Here is a 23,166-nt window from a genome sequence, read left to right as displayed (position 1 = left end):
ATTTTTAATTGTTTTACTTTCTTAAGCGGAGAGTATTTTAATTGCTTTGAACTCAACCCTGCTTTTAGTTTGAAATTCGGGGACAAAATAGCATGTGATTTAACCATGACTCAAATGCACAAACGCATTAATTTCACACCTTAATTGATTGCAATTACCAAGTTGATGCTGAGCGCCAAAATCAGTATACATAAAAAGTACAGATGTTAGCACATACAGAAGCAGCTTGTCCTTTTAATTTGATGTGAATGAAATAGGTTTAATGGCACTTAATAGTGGTTGATTTAAAAAGATAATGTATGATGTTTTCTGCAGTATCAACTATCTCTGTTGTTGCTGTGTGTTCCACAGCAGTGTAAATCTCTGTGTGTTTGTACTGTATGTTGCAAGAGGAGGGACATTTTTCAAAACGACAGAAAGGGGGGGAAAAAAAGGTGATTTCCCCTGACTCAACTGCCTTTTGCTCCTGGGCACGGGTGCGTGCATGCGTACACACACACATACACACACACACACAGATACACAGATCAACCCACATCGACATAGAAATGATCTGGCAAAAAGTTGGAAAGACAACGCAGCATTTTCTTTATTGCATTTTACTGCTTACATTTTCTCTTCAAAGACGCAGAAACACAGAGCGGTTATGACAGATACAAAAGATGGCCATTAGTGTGACGCTCAGGTAAGCCTGCTGCGCCAGACTGAAAGGCTTCCAGAGAGGCAAAAACAAGAGCAGGCTCATTCATATCTGCCAAATGCAATGCTTTGAGAAAAACCCTGCAACAACACACACACACACACACACACACACACACAGTCATACATGAATGAATCAAGGGATGTTCATTTGCAAGAGCACATAGTGACACGTTAGAGAAAAATAAAACCCCCTCTGAATGCATTGGGCTGTGTGCATATTTTTGTATGCAACACACACACACACACACACACACACACACACACACACACACACACACACACACACACACACACACACACACACACACACACACACACACACACACACACACACACACACACACACACACACACACACACACACACACACACACACACACACACACACACACACACACACAGACTTTCTGAGAGTAAGTGTGTGCTGGTGTGTGTGTTAGAGAGCAGAGTGAGATCTGCAGGGGAACAGCTGTATCTAGATGCATTAATTATAAGAAGATAATGAATCAAGGAGTGTGTATGCAACAAGGTGTATGTGTTCATCAGGCATAGTGTGTTGATGTCTGCTTAACTCGTGCACTCTAATTTTCTGATGTGTGTGTGTGTGTGTGTGTGTGTGTGTGTGTATGCGTGTGCGTCAATGCTGATGCCATTTATCTGCACTATGCGCCATTGAGCAGCCATAAAGTAGCAGGAAATGAGGTGGGAATATAATCAAGGCGATTGGCACTCATTTATCAAGCCAATCAAATGGCCCGATGATATCTGGCCGTGTCAGTGAAACCTTGATCCTCAGTTTGTCAGTATTAGCACACAAGGTCCTCAGGGCATGAAGGACAAACATAAAAAAAAGAAAAGATGTGACTCTGGAAATTAACTTTTTATTGAAGCCAATGAATTAAACTTTTCAAAGTTTTTTCTCGTCTGTTTAATCAAAGTACGTGTTTTTTTGGTTTCTAAGTTGTAGACATATCCCTGTTTTTTCTATGGCCCTTAAAATGTAGCACCTCTGCAGACGTGCCATGGTGAATGATCTCTCCCTTACTTGAACACCAGGACCAAGAAGACACCAATAAAAAGCTGTGAGCCTAACTCCCACAGGCAGCTACTGTACCGCAGATCCAATTCTACAAATCAGGCATTTGTTTTGACAGTCTTTTTCCCAAGCAACCCACTGAGCCCAAAGTGGACCTATATATGGGTTTATTTTCAGACAACAACCAGCAGAGATCTGGCAGTGGGAGGTTTGTTTGGGTGGCCTTCAATATTTAAGAACAAACATCATAAAGCTTCCTTTTGAGCTGGATATAGATAGGGCTCTTGATCCAACGTGTCCTCAAAAAAAAAACATCCGTGTAGATGATAATGTAGTTTGACGAGGCGTGAATGTAAAGTAGATTAAAAGAAGGAGCTACAGAAATAAATGTGCTAAACTGACAACTTGATTTTCCCCAAGCCTCCGTTTGGGTTTGTGAAACAGAGAGGTATGTTTAGTGCACAAACCACAGTAGCACAATGTTAGTTTTCAACACTAACATATTAACTGCAGGTTGTTGAATTGTGGAGGCTTACAGGGTGCTGTCATGTATGTTACAGCACCCGCAGAGGGAGATGTCGAAGTGAAAGTGTTCTGACTCCTGATGTCGAGGTTGTCGAGATTAAGAACAAGTTGATTACCGTTAATAAGCACTCCGTTCAGAAAAGAGAGGCTGATGTTTATAGAACATACAGTAAAATGATTCACTTTGTTAAAAACATCCGTGCGAAATTAACGTGTGTATGACACGTGTTGTCAATGTGAGGTGAAAGTCAGAGCCCAACAGTACAACAAGTACATTTTAGTGTTGGACGACCTTGTTAAAACATGATTTTGTTTATTGAGTTTCAAGGTGCATGTTGTCTTCGGCTTGCAGTTTGCCCGACTTAGTCTTTTCGCCTTAGCGTCCCTGGTTCCAGCTCAATGGAAACAGCTCGAAGATGAGTGTCAATGATTTCCTTATCTGACTCTAAAGCATGTACTTGCTTGAAGTGTTAAGCCAATCTTGCCTGTGTCGTAACGCATGTTTCCAATGGGAAGTTTTTCGAACGTTAGTTTTAAATGGATTATTTTACAGTGCGTTGAGTATTTCCTTTGGTTTCTACAGAAAGAGATCCAACAAAAAAGAGGAAGAGATATAATACCTGAGTGCAGCGACCACTCTGCCTACGGCATCTCCAACCACCGTTTTGACTGATAGGTCTAGAGGTCCGACGGCCACGCGAAGAAGCTGTCCAATGCGCTCTAGAGGCTGCCCATCTGTTGCCATGGTGACTGCCAGCTCATGCAGCTTTGACTTCTCAGATCGGGACAAATCATAAAGTTGACTGTAACCCTGGAGTGATGGGGGGGGGAAATGGATGGGAGTGTATGAGTGTACAGACATTTTTTAACCAGACAGGTAAAAACAACGTGAAAAAGAAACACAGAACAATGCTAAGTATATGATAGCAGACTAATGTATAATACTTTATATAAGTCCCAAGTCTTGGTCAAGAAAATACAAAAATTGCCCAACGCAGGATTTCCTAGAGGAAAGCAGAGTTAAAGCAATGCAGTGTTGTTAGGAGGGTAATGTTTAGTCAGTGGTGTTTGCTGTTGACTGCTTTGTTCTCTGCAGGTATTAACCCAGAGGGCAGCGCTGACCTCACCCTGGTCTTCCTCTCAACTGTCCTGCTTCTCTTTGCTTGTTTTTCTCTCTTCCAATAAAAAAAAAAAGGCCTCAGCTGCTTTTCAAAAATCTATCTTAATAACGCCTGCAGAAAGCTGTGGTCTGAAGCTGGTCCTGTTTGTTGCTGCAACACAAATCTTTATTTACAGATTCCTCATAGAGATGCACAATCTGTTGGGACTTTTTTTTGTACCAGTTTGAGTAGTACGTTCCACTTGGTTTAGACAATCAAGCTTTGATAAATGTCTTTAAAGAGAAATTCACTGGCAAGGCGATGTTTGTTGGCACCAGTTTCATTTTTGCTCGTCAGTTTGGTAATCATGGCAACAAAGGGGAAGAAAGACAAGACTGGAAGTTCAGTCTGAAGATGACAAACTTCAAGTGAAGAGTCTGAAATGAACGAGCAAGGAAACTTTCCAAGAAGTCAAGCACAATCAGTAATGGAGTTGGAAAGGGAAACCTCTACTTATTTTAATATTTATCATTAGAATACTATTAGAATGCACTTGAAAAACATAGGATACATGTACTGTTGAAATTCAATACATGATCTTCATATAACCACTATCCACTGTCAGAATATCAAGGCCCAGGTCAAGAGGGAAGAATATCTGGTTGGGTGACATTTGACTGACATAAGCGCTTGTCATACATAATGTTTTCTGATGTCTTCAGCCGAGCATGAGACTGTCTGAGGGTCACATGTGAGACCGTGAGTCATCTCTTGAAAAATGTTGGTCTTTTAAGGCCAGTTTTAGAGGCATATTCTCCACTATATGAAAAAAAAGAGTAAGACATGAATGATTGATAGTTGTGGTGTAAATTAGACACTTGAGATACACGATCAAGCCCTCTCCTTTCCAATCATCACTAATGATCATAAGATCAGGATATTTATCAAGAGACATTAAGAATACAAGTGGTAGAGACGAGGCTTTTCCACAGGTCGTCTGTGTTCACCAGGACCAGCTTAATGAGGCGGTTTGGGTATCTAATAGGGATGCCCCTTGGCAGTGTTTGTGGGTTGACATTTATTAGTTATGTGATTTGCAACATTGCCATGCGGAATTAAAGTAATTTTTTTTTAAGATGTTGTGGCCACGTAATGCGAAAAGAAAACCCAGAATATAAAGCTGGAAGAAGTTTTAAGACATCCTTAACATTTTGGTTATGTGCCCTTGCGCCATCAAAAACCTTAGCAGACAAAAGCCTTTAATTAATCACCACAAATCAAAACTGAGCTAATTGTGGTAAAATAATGATGAAAAAAAATAAATAAAATCAAACGGCCTCGATTCCCTCTCTACCTCATTTCCACTCATTGATCCATATAATAAAGATAAAAAATGATCCAAAACATAATTATTTGTGAAAAACCTTGGATGTGATTGTGCATGCTGCAACGCTACATTAGTACGGTATTTTAATTTACATATAGAACAGGGTTCACTCTCACTCTTCTTTGTCCTCATTTGTGGATACTGACACACAATATCCGCAGTGTGTAATTTTCTGTCCTGACGGCAGGTCGAGGCGTCTGTGGTGGATTCCTCTCCGATCCTCCATTATTCCCAACAGCTAGTCACGTACGGTTGATAAATGACCACAGTATAGCTAAACAGAGCCTACAGGGCTGCTTCTACCTATCTGCCCTTTGCTGGTTCTCATATCCTTTTTATCTATCTCCAAGGATACAATCACTTCCTGTAACAGGAGATAGGAAGTTATAATGTCGAGGTAGGACTGTCTGTGTAGCCTACATACAGTAGTTCTGGCATTCTTTATCTTCTTCCCTAATATGGAAGATACGAGCGTTAAACATAACATAGATGAAAAGGGTACATACATGATAAGCAAGAGTAGTGTGTGTGTGTGTGTGTGTGTGTGTGTGTGTGTGTGTGGAGGGCATAAAATACAGATTTGTTATGCTTGTCTTATGGTGGCATAGCAACACTCTGCACGCCAAACATCCTCTCTTCCTCGCCCTGTATGCATCTTGCACACATGCACACACAGTCACAGGGAGGTGACACCAGGGTCAGTCAGTGTTATTTTAGTAAATGAGATACAGTTTGGTGTACATACCGTCTATGCAGCCACATGGCAGGGCTGATTTTAAACAGGAGCCCTTACATTTACATTAATGCAACCCTGACTGGCCTCTGTGAGGCTGGAAAGAGCTTAGTTAAGCAGAAGGACCACAGGAATACAAAACACACACACACACAAACAAACACAATCTGTAAGTCGAACTAAAACCAAAGACAGCTATGGGAATAAGAGGAGTATGTTTGTACAGAGGTGTGTTTTTATCTGTTATTCATCTCTAGAAACATGTGTTTGTATCCTTTGTAGGTGGGCATTACAGTGAGCTACGAAACTTTAGCATGAATGATCCCATCTTTGTGTTTGACACTGATTCAGATTGGTCAGTTTTGGCATTCTCTAACAGATGGCTGATGTTAAGAGCAGATTTTGCATTTGGATCGCTGAGGGCTTATTAACAAGAAGGAATTTCCCCTCATAGATTCTGAAATAGCCCCTTTCTCAGAAGAACGACAATATTTAAAAATCAGTTACAGCATTTAAAAATCAATATGGTGTGTCAAATGAAAGATTTCTTATGTAAGTATGAGAAGTGTAATGTACAGTGAGGTTTTTGTGGTATCAGAATGGAACCCGAACATTTATGTCAAGTTACATTGTACATTGTCTCAGCAAAGCAAAAGTAATATAGTGCACTTTTATTAATACAAAAAAATCTCTAACTCCGATATGGTGGGCATATTTCAGTTTTTAGAAAATTACTTTACTCAGTTTTTTTTTTAATTATCATAAAGTGACTTCCTGGTTAATTAAAGTTTCAATACAATTTATGAAATATAATAATGTACGTAAATAGTCACACATTTATTACGTTTATGAAGCTATTACTATTTGCGGCAGTTTTATTTCAGTGGGTAAACATTTATAATTCTCTGATCACAATCCCCAACACTTTCATTTACCTTTTCAAGCCATTTCTACGAGTTTCACAATAAGAATCAGAAATACTTCAGTACACTTTGAGTGTGAAATGTAAAGGTTAAATGGTTAGACTTTGCTAATTCTATGCAGCTTAAATCTGGTGGCTTTGTGATGTGTGTGCATACGCCTACTGTGCGTGCGGCCTAGGTATTATTGACACAGTACTTGGCATTTACATTGAACGATGGGAAATTCCTATCGTGTGTCCTTTAAAGTAACTCCTTATTGTAAATGAACACTGAGAGGACTTGTCACTGTGAAAAACAAAAAGAACCGGTTCAAGTGTGTGGCAGATGTGGTCTACCTGCAGGCTGTCTCTGAGTGACAGAATGAAGTCATGGCTCAGGGTGTCCAGGTGGGCCTGTGATTGCTGCAGGTGTGCGAGAGCCTCATCAAAAGTGAATCCTGCTGGGTCGGACCCTTCCTGCTCGCCACCGCCGTTGCCCCCTCTCTTCCTGCTCTTTTCACCCAGCTGGCGCAGGGCTTTGGTGGCTCGCTTTATCACCTCCGACCTCGCCTGGATGCTCAGCTGGGGATGAAATAGGATGGATTAAAGGAATGGAAGGAGGAGGAGAAGAAAATTGGGGAGACGGTGGTGGATAAATCAAGTGAAGAGAGGGGAAAGAGAGGTGCACAAGTTATGAACATTCATTTCAAAGTTAACATGTTGAAGAGCGACCAGTATAACCCAATTTATCTGAGCCAAAACACCAACAGGAACTTGAGTATAAGGAGTGTGTGTGTGAGCGAGACAGATCGTAGCTGCCAGCCTTGTGTAATTGATTCAATGCAGAGAGAGCAGGTTTACCATTCACAGGGGGGGAGAGAGAGCCTTTGGCTGTATGGCTTTTTTTTTAATATACACTCTTGCATGGAAGCACAGAGGCGATGACGAGCGCCACACACACGAACACACACACACAAAAAAGAAGCTTTTAAATTATCCAACTACCTCAGCCGCACACTCAGACACATGCTACTTATACTTCTGCATTTTGTAGATATCGCTAACTCAGACTGACAGCACTTTTCTCAGACTGAGTGATCACTCAAATGAAGTTACTGAAAATTCTTTTTAAGGCTCATTACTTGCATGCATTTGTGTGTAAGGTGCACATTGTTTAATGCATGAATACATCTTAGTTCTGGAAAGGCTTGAAACATGGAGGATGTTTCCTCTAACAGTGCTATCTAAGATCAATACTTCAGAGGGGGAAAATGTCAACCTTCTCTGTTTCCCCCTTCAAAATAAACCTCTAGTACTAGATAAGCTCCCAGCCATCCATTTAAACCCCTTTGGCTTGTGGGAAATGGATCAATCCATCATTAAGGGGCAATGGGGATGTGAAAGGTCAATTGCACTCCCAACAGCGAGAGTGGTCAAGATTTCCCCCTTTGAGGGGTTAGAAAGGATTTTTTTTTTAAAAAAGGGAATAGAAGGTGAAGGAGACAGAGTTTCTGAGAGTTAATCTGCATGTTAAAAAGCACAGTGGGAAAACAGTGCCTGCTGGGAATTGGAGTTTAATTGGCTCTGAAGTGGAGAGGGATCAATTAGCTCTCTCAGAGTCGACAGGAAATAGAGGGTTCATAAGACAAAAGTAAAAGAAAAAAGGAAAGGCCTGCAGAGGCACTGGGGTGGCAAGTTGCCAGTATGAAAATGAAAAAAAAAAAAAAAAAAAAACCAGCGGGCTGGTATTGATAAGGTGCTCTGTGGCCCTTTGAGTCCTCTGCAGGACAATTTTTCAGAGTGCTGTAATTATGAGGCTGACATTTTTTGTGCAATTTTATAATTTCTTTTATAAATCATGACTGGTATGCGCTTTGAGGCAGCAGAGTGTGGATTTGAACATTATTATATATTTAAAACTAGAAAAAGGGCTTTTGAGTTTTAAAAAAAATGGAGCCTTGGGGTGTGAGAGATGGGCGGTCAGACGATGATGAGAAGAGAGTGAGGGATATGACAGTTTGATGCAGTGACTGGAAATCCCCACAATCCTTCTTTTTAGATAAGATGAATCCTGTCTGGTTGGCTGCCTGAAACAAACTGTGCTGCAATTACAAATTGTCTGACTGCCTCACTCCCACCATTTCAAGTCTAAGATGTTAGAGAAACATAGAGCCCTCTCCATGTTGTTAAGCATACAGTCATGATAAAATGATCTTTTAACAAAATTCAGGCTTACGTGTTCTGTTGCATCAGGTGAGAACGTGATGCCATCCAGGAAGTGTACAGCATCGACAGGGACCAGTCTGTCCAGGTATTTGGCGCAGGTGTCATATGCGTGGAGGTAGTCTTGGTCACTCTGTGGGGGTCTCTTCAGCAGCTGGGCGTCTCCTTTCCAGAAGAGCTTCTGCAGCCATACTGCATGGACTGCGCTCGGGGTGACTGTTGCTCCATGCTCACCGGGCATAGGCAGCCGGTTTGCAAGTTTGGAGATGGAGAGTACATTCTGACTGGTCAAGACCGGTTGTAGAGTTGTTAGCGGATCAGTCGCTTCATCAGTAAGCTTTTTGTAGTTTAAACCTGCGAGAGACGGGAAATGTATGCTGATTTTTTGATGTTTTGGAAGCAGGGAAAACTTTGACCAAACGAGCCAAAGTGTGATGGCTGGACGACTGAGTCAAAGCATCACTAAATAAATCTGCATCTCTGCAGAGGTCGGTAGATACCAAAAAAAAAGTGGTCTAAGAAAAGAATTCCACTGAACTTTTGTAACAAGTCATTATGGGCAGCAAAGCCTCTGTGATGCACAAAAGGTGAATACAGGTTCGAATAAAAAACAAGCAAGAAGCAAGAAATGAGTTTGAACTGAGGGTCGACGTTGAATGCTGAATTTATATGCAGATGTTTGCCTGGAGAATTTTATAAGAAGATATATTGTCATCAGATGGCTGACATTAAGAGCCCAGGCTTCATTAAAACAGATTGCTTTCTTCCCTGTTTTTCTGTCTTCAACTAATACAGTTGTTGAAATGCTGTTGAAATGCTAGTAGACCAAAGTGGTGGACAACAAACACACGACTAGCCGACCAAAAACAACATCAACAACAGAAACCAGAAAGCCTCTTGCACACAAATCAAATCCATCTACAGTTTCTGCTTGAGATGAATATAAAACTTTCTCGGAGACAATAGCTGCATGGTTTGATTAACATAAACATACGGCATATCCAAGGTGTACAATTTCATAAAGTGCCACTTCAGAGAGGCATGTTTGAAGACACTTTACTAAATACACGGCACACTCTATGCTTCTTTCTTCATATATTATAAGTGCAAAACATGCAGCACTTCCAGGATTATTATAGTGATTATATATGCAGAGCTTGTTCAATATTCCATTACATGATGGTAATGAGAAATGCACAGAGGAGGGTAAATGGTTGATGTGATGTGAACAACAAGATTGCGTGTGACCTGTGCGCGGAAGTGCTGCTGATTTGTCCGTCCGTCTGTCTGTCTATGCATGCAAAGGTGTACAGTGTGTGGAGCTGTCTGTGTGCATTACATCTCGTATCACTGCAGAGCTCTGTGCGGGTGTGACTGTGGGTGTTGTTGTTGTGTGTGAGTTAGTAGAAGCAAGTGGCGTGCTCTTCGTCTCCAGCTCGCTCAGACAGACACATTACTGTGGCAACACCACAGTCTGTCTGGGCTTTAAATATTTAACACTGGTCTGCCTGTGGGGAGGGCGCTGTCAACGTTGCTCAGAATCCCTCAAACACACACACACACACACACACACACACACACACATGCACATATAAAGCCTTGAGTGCACACAGCACTATACTTTCAGACAGGCCCTGACGGACACTTAAACCACAGATAAGAGTTACATGCACCAACACATGTACTCTCCTCCCCCAAACCCAAGCAGCATTTCATCCCCTTCCTCAGGAGAGCCCACTCAGACAGTCACCTGGTATTGTGTCTGAAATTGGGATGAATATTGGACACACACCACCGGCCTATCCTTCTGAATGACAACAAAAAGAAGAATGGGTGTGTGTGTGTGTGTCTGTTGATGACTGTAAATGTGCCATTTTGAGCGAGAGTGTTTGTCTTAGAGTTTCAGAGTGTGCTTGTAGAAAGTCGTTGGCTCTTGAGACGCTGAAACAGCATGCGTGTCAATTCTGCTACAAGAGTGTAAATGCGTGGGTGAAGTTTAACAGTGTTTTTGAACGTGTGTGAAGAACATAGAGATTCACCCAGTGTTAGATTGTAAGTCACAAAATCAATGTGTGCTTTTTCATGAGTAATCATCCCTTTTTTGTATATTATGTTTATTTGTGTGAGTGTTCATGTCTATCGAAGTTTTATAGACAAGAGGAATATCAACAGTGTTTGTCCAATCACAGCTGGGCATTATAGCCAAACAAACATAATTTTAAGTGTTCAAGTGCTCTGGTGTTCAAGTGCTCATTGGTTTACTGGGGCCATATTGGACAGGAATCATCTTTAATGTCATCATCAACTCTTACCAGTGATTTTTTCTGCTTTGTAAAGTCAATGCCTGTGGTGTGAAATGTCTCTGTTTGAATTGGTTGACAGTGCCTAATGTACATTTCTCAAAATTAAAAGCACATGCCGACATTCATGGCGGCATCATATATCTGTACATGACCGTACAAGAGAGAATAATAAGGATGTGATGAAGATGTTCAAGTTCATGTTTGTCAGACCGATTAGGACAGTCTCTAATTTTCTTATAGCTTTGGATGTCCGTTATATAAAGGTGTTATAGTTACTAAAATGTTACAACCTCCAGGGACATTTGCTTTTACCTTTCAAGTACAAAAAGTGAAAAAGTGTAAGGTGTGCATTGGATTTGGTTTTGATGTCTTGACCGTGAGCATGTGTTGCTAACACTAGCACTTCTTCGAAGGAAAACAAGCTTTACATCACTCACTTGGGACATACTTCAGTTTGCAGGGTATCAAGTTGTTGTTTTGAGTATTGTATATGGCTAACACGTCCACTATAGCAGTGGTTCTCAACTGGACTGGGGGAAAAGTATATGGTATGATATATAAAACATTTTGATCCTTTTTTTTCCTTCTTATTTTCTCCATTTAATTGTGGTTGAAAATGTTCAGAAATTTGGGTCACACTTTCTCATGAAGACAGTGGTGATGGGTCCTGAGGCCTTTGAAAACCACTGCACTGTAGTATCTCTAAAATGTGTGGAAACTGCACTTGAATGTTATCTCTGCCTTTTGTCCTGATTTTGTTGGATCTGGAGAATTCACACTGCAGTTAAATTGAAACTTTTTTTAAAAACTGCACACACACACACACACACACACACACACACACACACACACACATATATATATATATATATATATATAAAAATTAAACTAAATTAAGAAGTTTTTTGTCAAGCTGTTTCGAGCAATGTTAGCTCATTAGCAAGCTAGCTAAATCTATTATTTTGAGTGATCTATCATTGTTAACTTTGTGTGTAGTGATATAACAAAAAAACTTCTGCAACAGTTATAGGTGGGTAGGCTTATTTGTCATGAAATAATCTCAGACAGAGTTTGAAAGTGAAACTAAAATGTAGCTGAAACAGCATGAGCTAAAAGTTCAGGGCAGTTTTGTTAAATTATGCAGAAATGCATTTAAGTCTTGATGTGGATGACTCAAGGGTGTGTGTGTGTGTGTGTGTGTGTGTGTGTGTGTGTGTGTGTGTGTGTGTGTGTGTGTGTGTCTGTGTTAAACAGAGACATGTGTCACCGGTAAAAGCTGTGGTGTTATCAGGAGCAGAGGGAGGAAGTGAGGCGTGAAAACACAGCTGACACCTGGCTGACCTTTACTGAACTTCACCGAGAAGTGACACCACCCTCGGCCCGTACACAAGCAAGTTTGAGCACTCTAGCCGGATCGCTGAACCGGTGACACGCTACAAGCTCGACATGACGTCCTTGGAGAGGGTGCTGCCACGGAAATTTAAGAGGAAACGGCATCTTGCTGTGATGTTGCAAGTGTTTCAGGTGCTTTATGAGTTAGGTAGACTGACAACAAATACAGAGGACCATTGCCACAATTGTTGTTTAGAGGAAAATGAAAATAGAAGTGGCTATTTAAAATCCAGTTTCTTAACAGTTTTTGAACAAAATATAGGGCTAATAACAAAACCAAAGGACGAGTTTACGTAGACATAAAATACTCAACGGGTACATGCAGAGTAATAACATGTTTAAGGTAATTTTCCTCTAAATAAATAATAAAATAAAATAAAAAAATCTGATTTTTCTGGTTTGTTCTGAGGCCAAAAATGCTTCACAAATTTGGGCATTCAGCTGTTGTACTTCTTCGACATGACGTGTCCTCAGGATATCTAGTGGCGTGGATGAATGTCAACATCTGTATGTGAGTCATCATGTCAAAAGGGATTATGTTCAACTCTTTAAACACTGAACTTTATTTGTGGACATAAAAGGCTTGGGGCGTATTTTCCATGACAAAAGAGATGTGCATTAACCCTTTAGATTCCAGGCTTTTTTTGCATCTCGTACAAACACGCAATAATTAAATACTGCTCATTAACTGAATAACTTTGTTTTACACAAGACCACTGCTGCAAATTAATAACTTCTGTTCTTTATCTAAAGATCTTTCATAAAATACTGCAAAAACTTTATAAATAGTAAACATGACATTATTTAAATGAAACTCCACTCTGTCCTAATAACGTCAACATGTCAAACCACACATATACACTTTGATATAAAGTTATTGCTTTGTCTGCTGCTTCCACGTTTTTCTTTTTACGTCTGCGAGGTGCATGTGTGACCAAGAAAGTCAAGAAGATTTCAGGGACAGCTTTCCTGAAATTGTCTAAAAACTCTGAGGAGGGTATACGTGAAAACAGCTAATAATAGAAAATAAAAGGTCCTTACCACTGGCAACAGCTTTGAGCTTCTTCAGTAGTTTGACATGGGAGTCTGGCTTGATGGTGGTGGTGGCATACGGCTCACAGCCTGCTAGATGGAGTAAGGTGTAGTAGTAGAGCAGACGACTCTGGTCAGTTCCCTCCACGGTTGGTAGAACATATTTAGTCATATGGCTGTAAAAAGCCTGAGGGTTACACTTCAAGGTGTCAAACAGGCTGAGGGAGTCGCTTCGAGACTCAATGTCCTTGGTGGAAAGACTAGAAAGAAACAAATGAGAAGAAAATTAAGTTTTTAGTATAAATCCATATCCCAACGTATGAACGTATCAAGTGTTCAGAACAATATTAACACAACTTTAATCCTCCAATCCCAAATTTCAATGCTCTTACTGCGATGTAAGCTCTATCCTCTCCATGGTAGAGTTTGGAACACTTTACAGTACACTTCTACAAACAGAAGCATTTTAAAAGAATCAAATTAAGATTTAAGTGGTTCCCAAAAGCAGCAGTAGCATGATGCCCGCAAAAAAAGATAAGAGAAATACTGACAAAATTCCAAATGTCATCAACAAACAAATAAAAGGAGGAAGACTACTGGCTCTCGAGACAGTGTGGTTGCAAAGAGGTACTTGAAAAACACTTTGCAAAAGCAGCACAGCGAGCTTATCAACAAAGACACAGTCCCTCAGAAAAAAAAGGAGGATCCTTTAGATTATTACCAAGAATATATTTAAGAATTTATCCATGTCTTAGATGAAAAAAGGCTAAATGGGGACATGGGGGAAAGAAAGATAGATAGGAAAAGAAATGCTTACTGTGGGGGAAAAAAAGTCAGTGTGGGAGCTTATTCAGCGATTTGTTCAAGTTGCACATGACTTGTGCTCTGCTTTGCTTTAAAAAAAAACAAAAACATGTTTTACCACCGAACATAAAGTAAACAAACAGCAGGTGGTTCAGGACAAGTGAAAAGAACATAGGCAGCAGAGAGCTGAAGCAGGGAAAGAAAAACCTCAGAGAGCAGCAAAACAAAGGTTAAACAAGGAACGATACAAGGACTGGGAGAGGCGAAGACAAAGGAAAGCTGGCTGCTGGTTGTCACCGAGGGGCTCTGAGCAATCTGCGGCTTTCTGGGAGTGTGTGTTTGCGTGAGTGCGAGTCTGTTTATCTGTTAGAATGGGACAACATCAAAGAGGACGATGTTTTCCTCTGGGTGCCGCGTCAGAGCTAGCTGGGAGGCTTTCGCTGATAATAAAATAAATAAATAGAAATAAACACGACATCAACAGAGTGGAGGAAACAGACAATTAACTCAATAATGCAAATGACACTAATCATCTTCACAACAGGGAGCTCTTATATCGGACTCAAATGCAACAACTCGTTCCAAGGAAAGAGTCACTTTTCCTCTCGTCTCTTTCCTTAAGTGCACACTCTCCTGGGCCGCCTGAAACCTCAGATCACACTCTTATGTTTCATTATTTAAACACATTAGCTCCAAAGTGATTAAAGGCAGGAGAACAATGGCGAGAGAAACAACTTCTCTTGTACAGGTAGGGCTGCTTGATGTCTGGTGTTCAAGACTTTTTCCTGGCCCGTGTACACAGGCAGAATTAAAGCCAGCAGTCAGCGGCGAGTAATTGTAAGGCACTCATGTCAGGCTCTGCTTTAGCCTGAGTGAGTTACTTTAGCTCTATAAAAGCCATGTTGTCGTCTCTTCCTCTTCATCTTGTGACTAAAGGTGTTTTCTGCCCTCTTCTCTTCTGTCTCCAGTTTTTAACATCTCCCTTTCCCTAAAGTTTTATAATGAGTCTTCTGCACGCATTCTTTGGAGGTGTCTCCTTTACACATAAACACAGTTTCCCACTCCGGCCATGTTGTCTTCATTTAGCCGTGATATCAGGAGATTACCATTACAATCTTTTTTTCTTCTTTTTTTTTTTTTTGCTTCAAAAGCCAGAGAGGAACCGATTTAATCCGGTGGAATAATCCTAATTCTATCCTCTCTTATCTCTCTCTCTCTCTCTCTCCTTCCCCTCCTTCTCCTTCTTTGTTGTGTCTTCTCTTGACAAAAATAGGCTCCTAACATTCTTTCATTCAGAGGCACATTTAATTGCTTTGGAAATCTGACGGCCTGAAATAACCTCCTGGGGGGTTTAGGTGGAGGAGGGGTGATTACTCAGCACATTGTCATTTGAATGTATAAGCAAACTGGATTGTTTTCTTTAAATCAATGCTGCTAATTTCTCATTAAGTTTCTGTCTTGTAGGCGGTCGCACAAGGATTTTGTGCTGTCGAGTTCAGTGCAGGAAAATGGCACAGAGAAACTGTGTATATGATTCTTCTGGCTTTGATTTGATGGTGGACATTATCAAGCAGGATCTGAACAGTCTCAGCTGGCAGGAACGCCAATACCCGATATAATTTGAACTTTTACTTGGTAGAGGAGTTCAACAGATGCGCAAACAGAAAGAACCGCTACAGAATTCAAAGATGTCCTCTGTGTCTCTGAGGATTCCTCATTAGGCTCAAAGCAGAACATGTCGGGGAGATGAGTAAGAGGGGAAGGTGTCACAGAAGACGAGGCAAAGACTGATCTGTAGAAGAAGAAAAAAAAACGCAGCTGCTGGCGGCAGGGACGTGCTTAAATAAAGAGCTTGGAGGTGAGTTATTTAAAATGTCAAGCGTGATGTTTGTTTGGATCAGCTCGTGCAGAACACTATTTATTTGTGGGCTGCCTCGGGTAATCCAAGTTTTGTTTATTCTACCTGAATTCATTAAGACTTACTAATTGTAACAAACTTTCGCAAAAATTCATACAAACTTCACACAAAGCTTTTAAAATCAAACCAAAGCTTCGAGAAAAGGGAAGAGGAAAAGCTCGAAGAAAGTTAGCGAATTGCAGGTGATTTCAGGGGTAGAATGTTAACACCTTCCCTGTTGATTGACAAGCCATTTAAACGCTTTAATAGCTGTGATTAAATAGTCAATTTAACTGGCTGAAACTCATGTCCCTAAAGACAGTCAGAGAACATCTACAAAGATGTACGTGCCATACGCACAGAGACATTGGAGGTGTTTAGCAGTGCATTGATTCTTCTAAAGCGTTCCCTCTGTGATAAGAGGACCGTCTCAGGGACTCTCTGCCTCTATCATCCATCTCAACGTCTTCCATCCATCTATCTGTTCAGTCCTCCCACCACCCCTCCATCCCCTCTTAGTAACAGAATTTGTGGGTGTTTCTCTACTCAACAACTCTGCTCTACACACAGTTGTTTTTAACACTTCAAAAAACTCTTTATAATAATTTGACCTGCTTATATACCCATAAATTTTTTCCCTATTTGTCACCCTCTAAACATGTCTTCCATTGACACATGTTTTATGTGTCATATGTCAGAATTAGATCCTTGTCCAAAATATTCTATTGGGTAAAAATATAATAAAATATAAAATATTCTTGGTCAATGTTGCCCTTTACGCTAAATTTCATAACAATTGGTTAAATGTTTCTTTTTTCTTAATGCTGCACACAGAAAAAACGGACAACCAAATTATCAAACCAAAAAAACTACTACTAGCTAGTCTTTTTTTTCCATTTCTACTGACATCTTGCTCTTTTATCTTTTCGAATTTAAACGAAATTATTACCAAATTAAAGCTACGGTGAGGTATTTTGGTGTGTGGATTTGGCCCCCCCCCCCATGTTTTCACATAAAAATCTTACCTTGCTTCTCTTAACTGTAAAAAGTATCACTCATTGAATCATTCTCTGTGGAAAACTAGGTTCTAGAGGTGACAGGCCTTTGAAGTAAATACTCTTAAAGGCCTGTAGTCATCACTATCATTTCAGCTTGTGTAACAACCCATTGAAGTTCCTCTTGGCAGGGTTAATTTTAAAACAAATGTTATTAATAGGAAGGCTATTCTGCCCTTCAATCCAAGCCTGACCTGAGGACTGAACTTGATGCCAGGGCACAGTGCTGTGGCCCAGCTGCTGATGCTGCTGCTACTAAACAGTTAGAATGAGTAAAATGAAATGAATGTATTTCTCTACAAGGATCAATAAAACTTCAGATTCCATCCTACCATAGTGATTTGTCTGTGTGCATCTTTTCCTTTAAGTTCTCCCCGCTCTGCTCTATTTAGATCAGTCCCAGCATCCACCCATTCAATCAATACCCATATAGCAGTTCTTCTATTCAAGACCATAGGATGAATATTCTTCACATTTGTCATGATCTTCAGATTTAGGTGGAAACTCACACACTCCAGCAGCAGCAGCAGTGGTCGGTTTGAAGAAGGTACAGGTTGTAATTTATTGTTAAGTGGAGGCCATAAACCATTTCCTTATATCAGAATGAGACGGGGGAGATATTTATCTCTCGCACACACACACACACACACACACACACACACACACACACACACACACACACACACACACACACACACACACACACACACACACACACACACACACACACACACACACACACACACACACACACACACACACACACACACACACACACACACACACACACACACACACACACACACACACACGGTCCTGCGCGCAGATTTAAAACTGCTGAAAAAGCATTCTATTAAAACAAGTAAAGGTGCAGAGCTAGTCAGATCCACAGCGATGGAGTCGGAGAGCAAACAAATGATGAAAATAGAGTGCGGCACACACACCCATAGATACACACGGATCGTCTCTACCACTAAAACACAGACACATACGGTACGTGTTTGTTTAATGTGTTTTATGTCATTTTTCAGAGATTCAAAAAACGGGAGAGACAAGCAGATTCAAAAATAAAAGCATAAAAATGTCTTTATCGACAAACAAACACTAATAAAAGGAGCATTTCAGATACTGCAATGTGATGGAATTAATATTTCCAACAGAACAAATTTCAACAGCAATGGGAACCAAGAAACACAGAGGGGTATAATGAGTTGAACAGGCTAACAGACAGTTATGTGATAGAGCTCCATGTGTGTGTATGTGTGCATGTGTGTGTGTGTATGTGTATATGTACATACCCGCTATCTGTGAAGAGGAACTCGAGGTGAGTCATGTAGACCTCCCACAGAGGAATACTGTAGCGTTTAGCCAGAGACAAAGCAATCTTATACACGCCATCATCCAGGGTCCTGAACACACAGCGACACACAGGCAGACAGGAATGAAGGGGTGATCAGATTTCATCACAGAGACACACTCATATTCAGAAATGGCATGGAGAACATATGCAGATCAACTGAAGCACAGCTACGCAAATACACTACAAGCCAAAGGTTTGTATGCGTTTTTCTAATAACCGTAGCGTCTGACAACACATACTCTGTTAAGCCAAGGATGGTCTCCTTCTTATAGTCAGCGTCAGAGCTGAAGCGTTGGACGTCCACGCCGCGACCCAGCCCCTGTAACACCTGAGCCTGGGTGAAGTCCGTCAGACGCTCATTGTACACCTGCAGCTGGCCGATCAGCTTCTGAAGCTCCTCCGGCCAATCGGAATAAGCAGACACATGCTGTGTGACCAATCGGATCAGCTCTTTGGGATCGGCCTAAGGAAAGGGGAATAATGCTTTTATTAGACACAGCTGGCTGCTTCATTCATGCAAGTAAAGCCACAGAGTGAAAATATGACAATGTGCTATGAACCTGTGAAAAAAAAACTCATCAAAACTGGAAGTTAGGATGCTCTTTTACCAAAGGTGACACCTCCACTGACTGAACCTTTGGAAAATATAACAACAGAAAACGCCTTGAGGCTCTGTGTTTCTGACTCATCAAGTTTACATTCACCCCCACAGCAGTAATCGTCTACTGATGCTCTTTCAGTAAAACACACAGGTACACAATGTAGATGTAGACAAAGGGAACATTAAGGAACTTGATTCACAGGTTATCTGGTATAATGACAAGGTTTAACTCTTAATCTCATCTCAACACATCTTTTTAAACTGGCATATTCAGTCTGATCATTCCCTTCCGTCTCATAAATCCACTACATCCTGTCAGTTGTCTTTATTATTAACCAAACTGAATAACACTATTAAGATAGTATCCCCTGAAGGTCTAACGTAGAAACAGTTTGTGAGAATTTGAAAGATGATGTTGATGGTGATGTTACACTGACCTTTGCTTTGAAATGCAAATTGAAAATTGGGTTCAAGAGTTCAAGAGAAAGTTACAAAAACTCTATAGTCTATGTAACTATAGTTATAAAGAAAATTCAAAAGTCATTATGCTTCTTACTTAAAGTTACTCTATGCATTTAATTCTTTTTTTTTTTAACTTTTTAACTTTTTAACCAAAGCCAAATGAATAAAAACCTTTCGGGATATTTGTCATCATTCTCAATATAAGTAAAGACAAAGACAAAAGTGCTCAAACTTAACTAAAAATAAATGAATCTGGTGTCTTTTATTCAACTCCAACAAGGCGAACGACTGGATCTCACTTTTTTCCCCACTCTTGCACAATATATGTTTCATGTTTTACTTTATTTTGATTTGCTGCACAGATGAAGCCAGGTTTGACCAGATGTGAACTGCTGTTAAGGCTCATCGTTAAACTCAGTGACACACTCAGTGAGCTTCCAATAGCCTGCACTGTGTGGTGTAGAAAACTTCACAGCTCTTTCACTGCTTTGCCGTGAAGACCTAATGAGGCTATTTTCAAAAATGGCAGTAATTTAGAAAAATCTGGGGATAAAAGTAGGGGCAGACAAAGTACCCTGCCACTGCCTCTGTCATTTTCCTTCCAGTAGGAAATTGACTGCTGCACAGGAGTTGAATCAGTCGACTCAATGGGCAAGTCTCTTTCCTTGAAGGTGTGAAAGTATGGGCAAATATACCAGGATGCATTATTGTTACATTTCTTCAGGCACATTGGGAAACCTAACTGTGGATACAGTTAGGATTGAGAGTGTGGTGCGTCGGGAGCGCTAGATGGATGTTGTATCTCTCTCATCGCCTCTGTTCTAATTAAACCGGCTCCTGAATTTGGTTTTCAGCGTCCTATGTTCTGTTGCCCAACAGGAAGAGATGGTTTATGTGTTGATCTTATTTGCATAAGGTAATTATGGCTGCTGGAAATGTGAGAGCGTGAAAACAGAGGTGTATCTGTCTGTGTGTCTCTTCTTGCTCTACTGTGTGTGTGTGTGTGTGTGTGTGTGTGTGTGTGTGTGTGTGTGACTTTGGATGTGGCCTCAGTGGAAGTCATTGTAGCAGATTCCCAGTTCAAAAAGGCAGGGCAGCAGGAGAGTAAGGACATGAAATAGAAAGTATGGATATTAAAGGTGTAAAAAGGTACAGACAGGAAGGCTCAAGGGGGGGGATAAGCCAGCAGACAGGAGCAGTAAGGAGAGGCAGGAGGTTTTTTGTTCAGGCGTCATTTTTTAGACTCAATTTCCGGACGAGGAAGAATGAAACGCAAAGGAGACCACAGAGAGCGAGAAGAAAGTGTGCTGGCTCTGTGATGGACAGGCCTGTGTTTGAAGAGATTTATTGAAATCAGGCTTTCATGATGAAATACTGTTTGCATTCTCTCTCTCTGTTATTCATCTACTATACTTTGTCCGTTTGGCTATGTGGATAGCCACATCCATTTCCTCTCGCCTCCCAGAACTTGAATCCCTCAAATTCTCTATCCTTTCACTTCTTGCGAATCTCTTCACATCTTCTTCTTAATAAGTACTCCTCGCAATCCTGTTTCAAATCGAGTAAAGACAGCACGAGTTCTTCTTTTTGTCTTGTCTAATTACTTGATTTTTTTTTTTTTAAACACAAAGTGCCTCAAAACAATCTTGTTTAAAGAGCATATTGCAGGTTAAAGACAAAATTTAACTAATCATAGAAAAATACGTTAACAATGCTGTTTTTAAAGAAATTCAGCAATTAATAACCCACAGGGTCTCCTGGAGACGTTTTAGTACGTTTTCGCACATCTTTGCGTTTTACTTCCGCATTCGGCTGTGACGTAACGTAAGGGAGTCCCGCTGAATCCCCGTCTGTTTAACATAGAAAAGCATGGATCCGAGTGTCACTCCCGTCAATAAATAGGAAGAAAATATGTATTCCTTTACATATAATGGTCCACTGGCTTATTATTCTGAACCTGTTAGATGTGATAGAGAGCAGAAACAGGCAGGATTAGAGGAATAACGGCCTCAGGAGAGAAGTGAAGTTGTGATGTGTGTAGAGACCCGGAGCAGGCGTCCTGCTGAGTGACAGGTGTCAGCTCGCCATATATGGGCGAGTGCTGTGTACACATCAGCTTATGTAAAGTTTGTAATCACATTCAATCAATTAAAAAACAATTTGTATGATGTGCAAGTGCCGATCATTCACCTTTACATTGTATGGGAGTTGCTCGTAAAAACGCCAAATCTGTACAACGTATTACGGTGCCGCGCTGTGCGCGCGCGCGCGAGAGAGAGAGACATAGAACCCGATTACACGGCCTGTGCAAATGCAGCACTATGTCTTTATTGTTTATTCCTGATGCAGCCCAGTGCTCACGTTGTTATAGAAAATACAGTGTATGTTGCAGGATTCTCCTGACGTGAGTTCACAGCGCACGTAATCCACACAAACATGCACAACAGCGCACACACTCCACAGTTTAATGTGTGCACATATATTAGGCTACTACAAGAAGTTTAAAGTTTTAATAGGATAAAGGACCGACAGACGTAAAGCTTGTGTTTCTGTTTGTTTCCAAACCGCGCGTTCCGTCTTTCCCCACTGCGCGCACACGCACACGCTCTGTTGCAGCAGAGTTGGATTTATAATAAATAGTATGACTACATATATTAAAACAGACTGTCCGGTGTCTATTACGCGCAAACTAGAGAATATAACAGAGGATTCCAGCAGATCAAATCATTAAAAGCTTGTCTGCGTATATAATATTTTATGTTAAACACCCAGAGATTTAAATTAATAAGGAAACGTTTTTGTGTCTGATGCCGAAATATTCAACGTGTCTGTTCGATCGTTTCTGAGGTAGTGGGAATAATTCACCAAAAAACACCATGAATAATCAAGCCACTTACACTATGCACCCGAATGTGCGCCACGCAAATTACAAACTATTGCAGGGAGGCCTCCTGTCTATTCTCACTCACTACCACGTATCATTACACCTCTTTAATCATGTCATGTTTTAGCCTGTTTTTGTGCTTTTATTCTTTTGTGCTGCCTTTAAATGTTTGTTTGTAAAGTGTTTCATGCTCTCGGTGCAAGACAAGTTCCCCCAGGGGCAATAAAGGCTTCATTCATTCATTCATTCATTCATACATGAAGCCGATCAAAGCAGAGTCAGAGAACGGGACTCCCTCATGTTACGTCATATGACGCGTTGTTGAAAAAAAAGCGCGTTCTAAACGGCTATGCTAAAACAGCCACTTTCTCCTCTAAATTAGAGCACTTATGTGTTGTAGAACATATTAAAAAAATAACCTATTTATTTTACAGCCATTAACAGACTATATAAAATGTTAATTAAAAATTTTTTTTAACCTGCAATATGCTCTTTAAGTCTTTCTTCAAAGGAGGGGATGTATAAACTGTATGTTAAGTATAACTGCATCAGGTAGTGTGTGATGTTACACAGCTAGGAGAAAGCCAGCCCTCTCAAGTTCTCCCTTTTAGATATTTCAACGGCTGCCATGGGCTCTTTTTCTCTCGGCTCCCTTCCTTCCTGATGCTGCTTAAGTAGGAAAAATGTAAAAATAAAGTCTACGCCTCAGTCTCAAACCATTTCAACCATGCTTTGCTCTCTTATTTTCAGTCTTAATTTCCCATGTTAT

The 23,166-nt window shown here is 40.6% G+C and overlaps 1 protein-coding gene across 2 annotated transcripts in view; it reads right to left on the bottom strand.

The window, feature by feature from the left end:
• Positions 1 to 23,166, bottom strand: part of nbas (NBAS subunit of NRZ tethering complex) — a 146,645-nt gene that overhangs the window by 41,274 nt on the left and 82,205 nt on the right. For both annotated transcript variants that reach the window (XM_079344594.1, XM_079344593.1), the window contains exons 36-41: positions 18,690 to 18,913; positions 18,389 to 18,499; positions 13,344 to 13,594; positions 8,621 to 8,961; positions 6,742 to 6,966; positions 2,884 to 3,074 (exon numbers count right to left, since the gene is read on the bottom strand). In XM_079344594.1, coding sequence (XP_079200720.1) covers positions 2,884 to 3,074; positions 6,742 to 6,966; positions 8,621 to 8,961; positions 13,344 to 13,594; positions 18,389 to 18,499; positions 18,690 to 18,913 — 1,343 coding nt within the window. The remainder of the gene's footprint in view (positions 1 to 2,883; positions 3,075 to 6,741; positions 6,967 to 8,620; positions 8,962 to 13,343; positions 13,595 to 18,388; positions 18,500 to 18,689; positions 18,914 to 23,166) is intronic.

This window comes from Symphodus melops, assembly GCF_947650265.1.
Source record: "Symphodus melops genome assembly, chromosome: 1".
NCBI lineage: Eukaryota > Metazoa > Chordata > Actinopteri > Labriformes > Labridae > Symphodus > Symphodus melops.
Note: the sequence above shows the minus strand (reverse complement) of the source record. Positions and strands in the feature narration are given on the sequence as shown.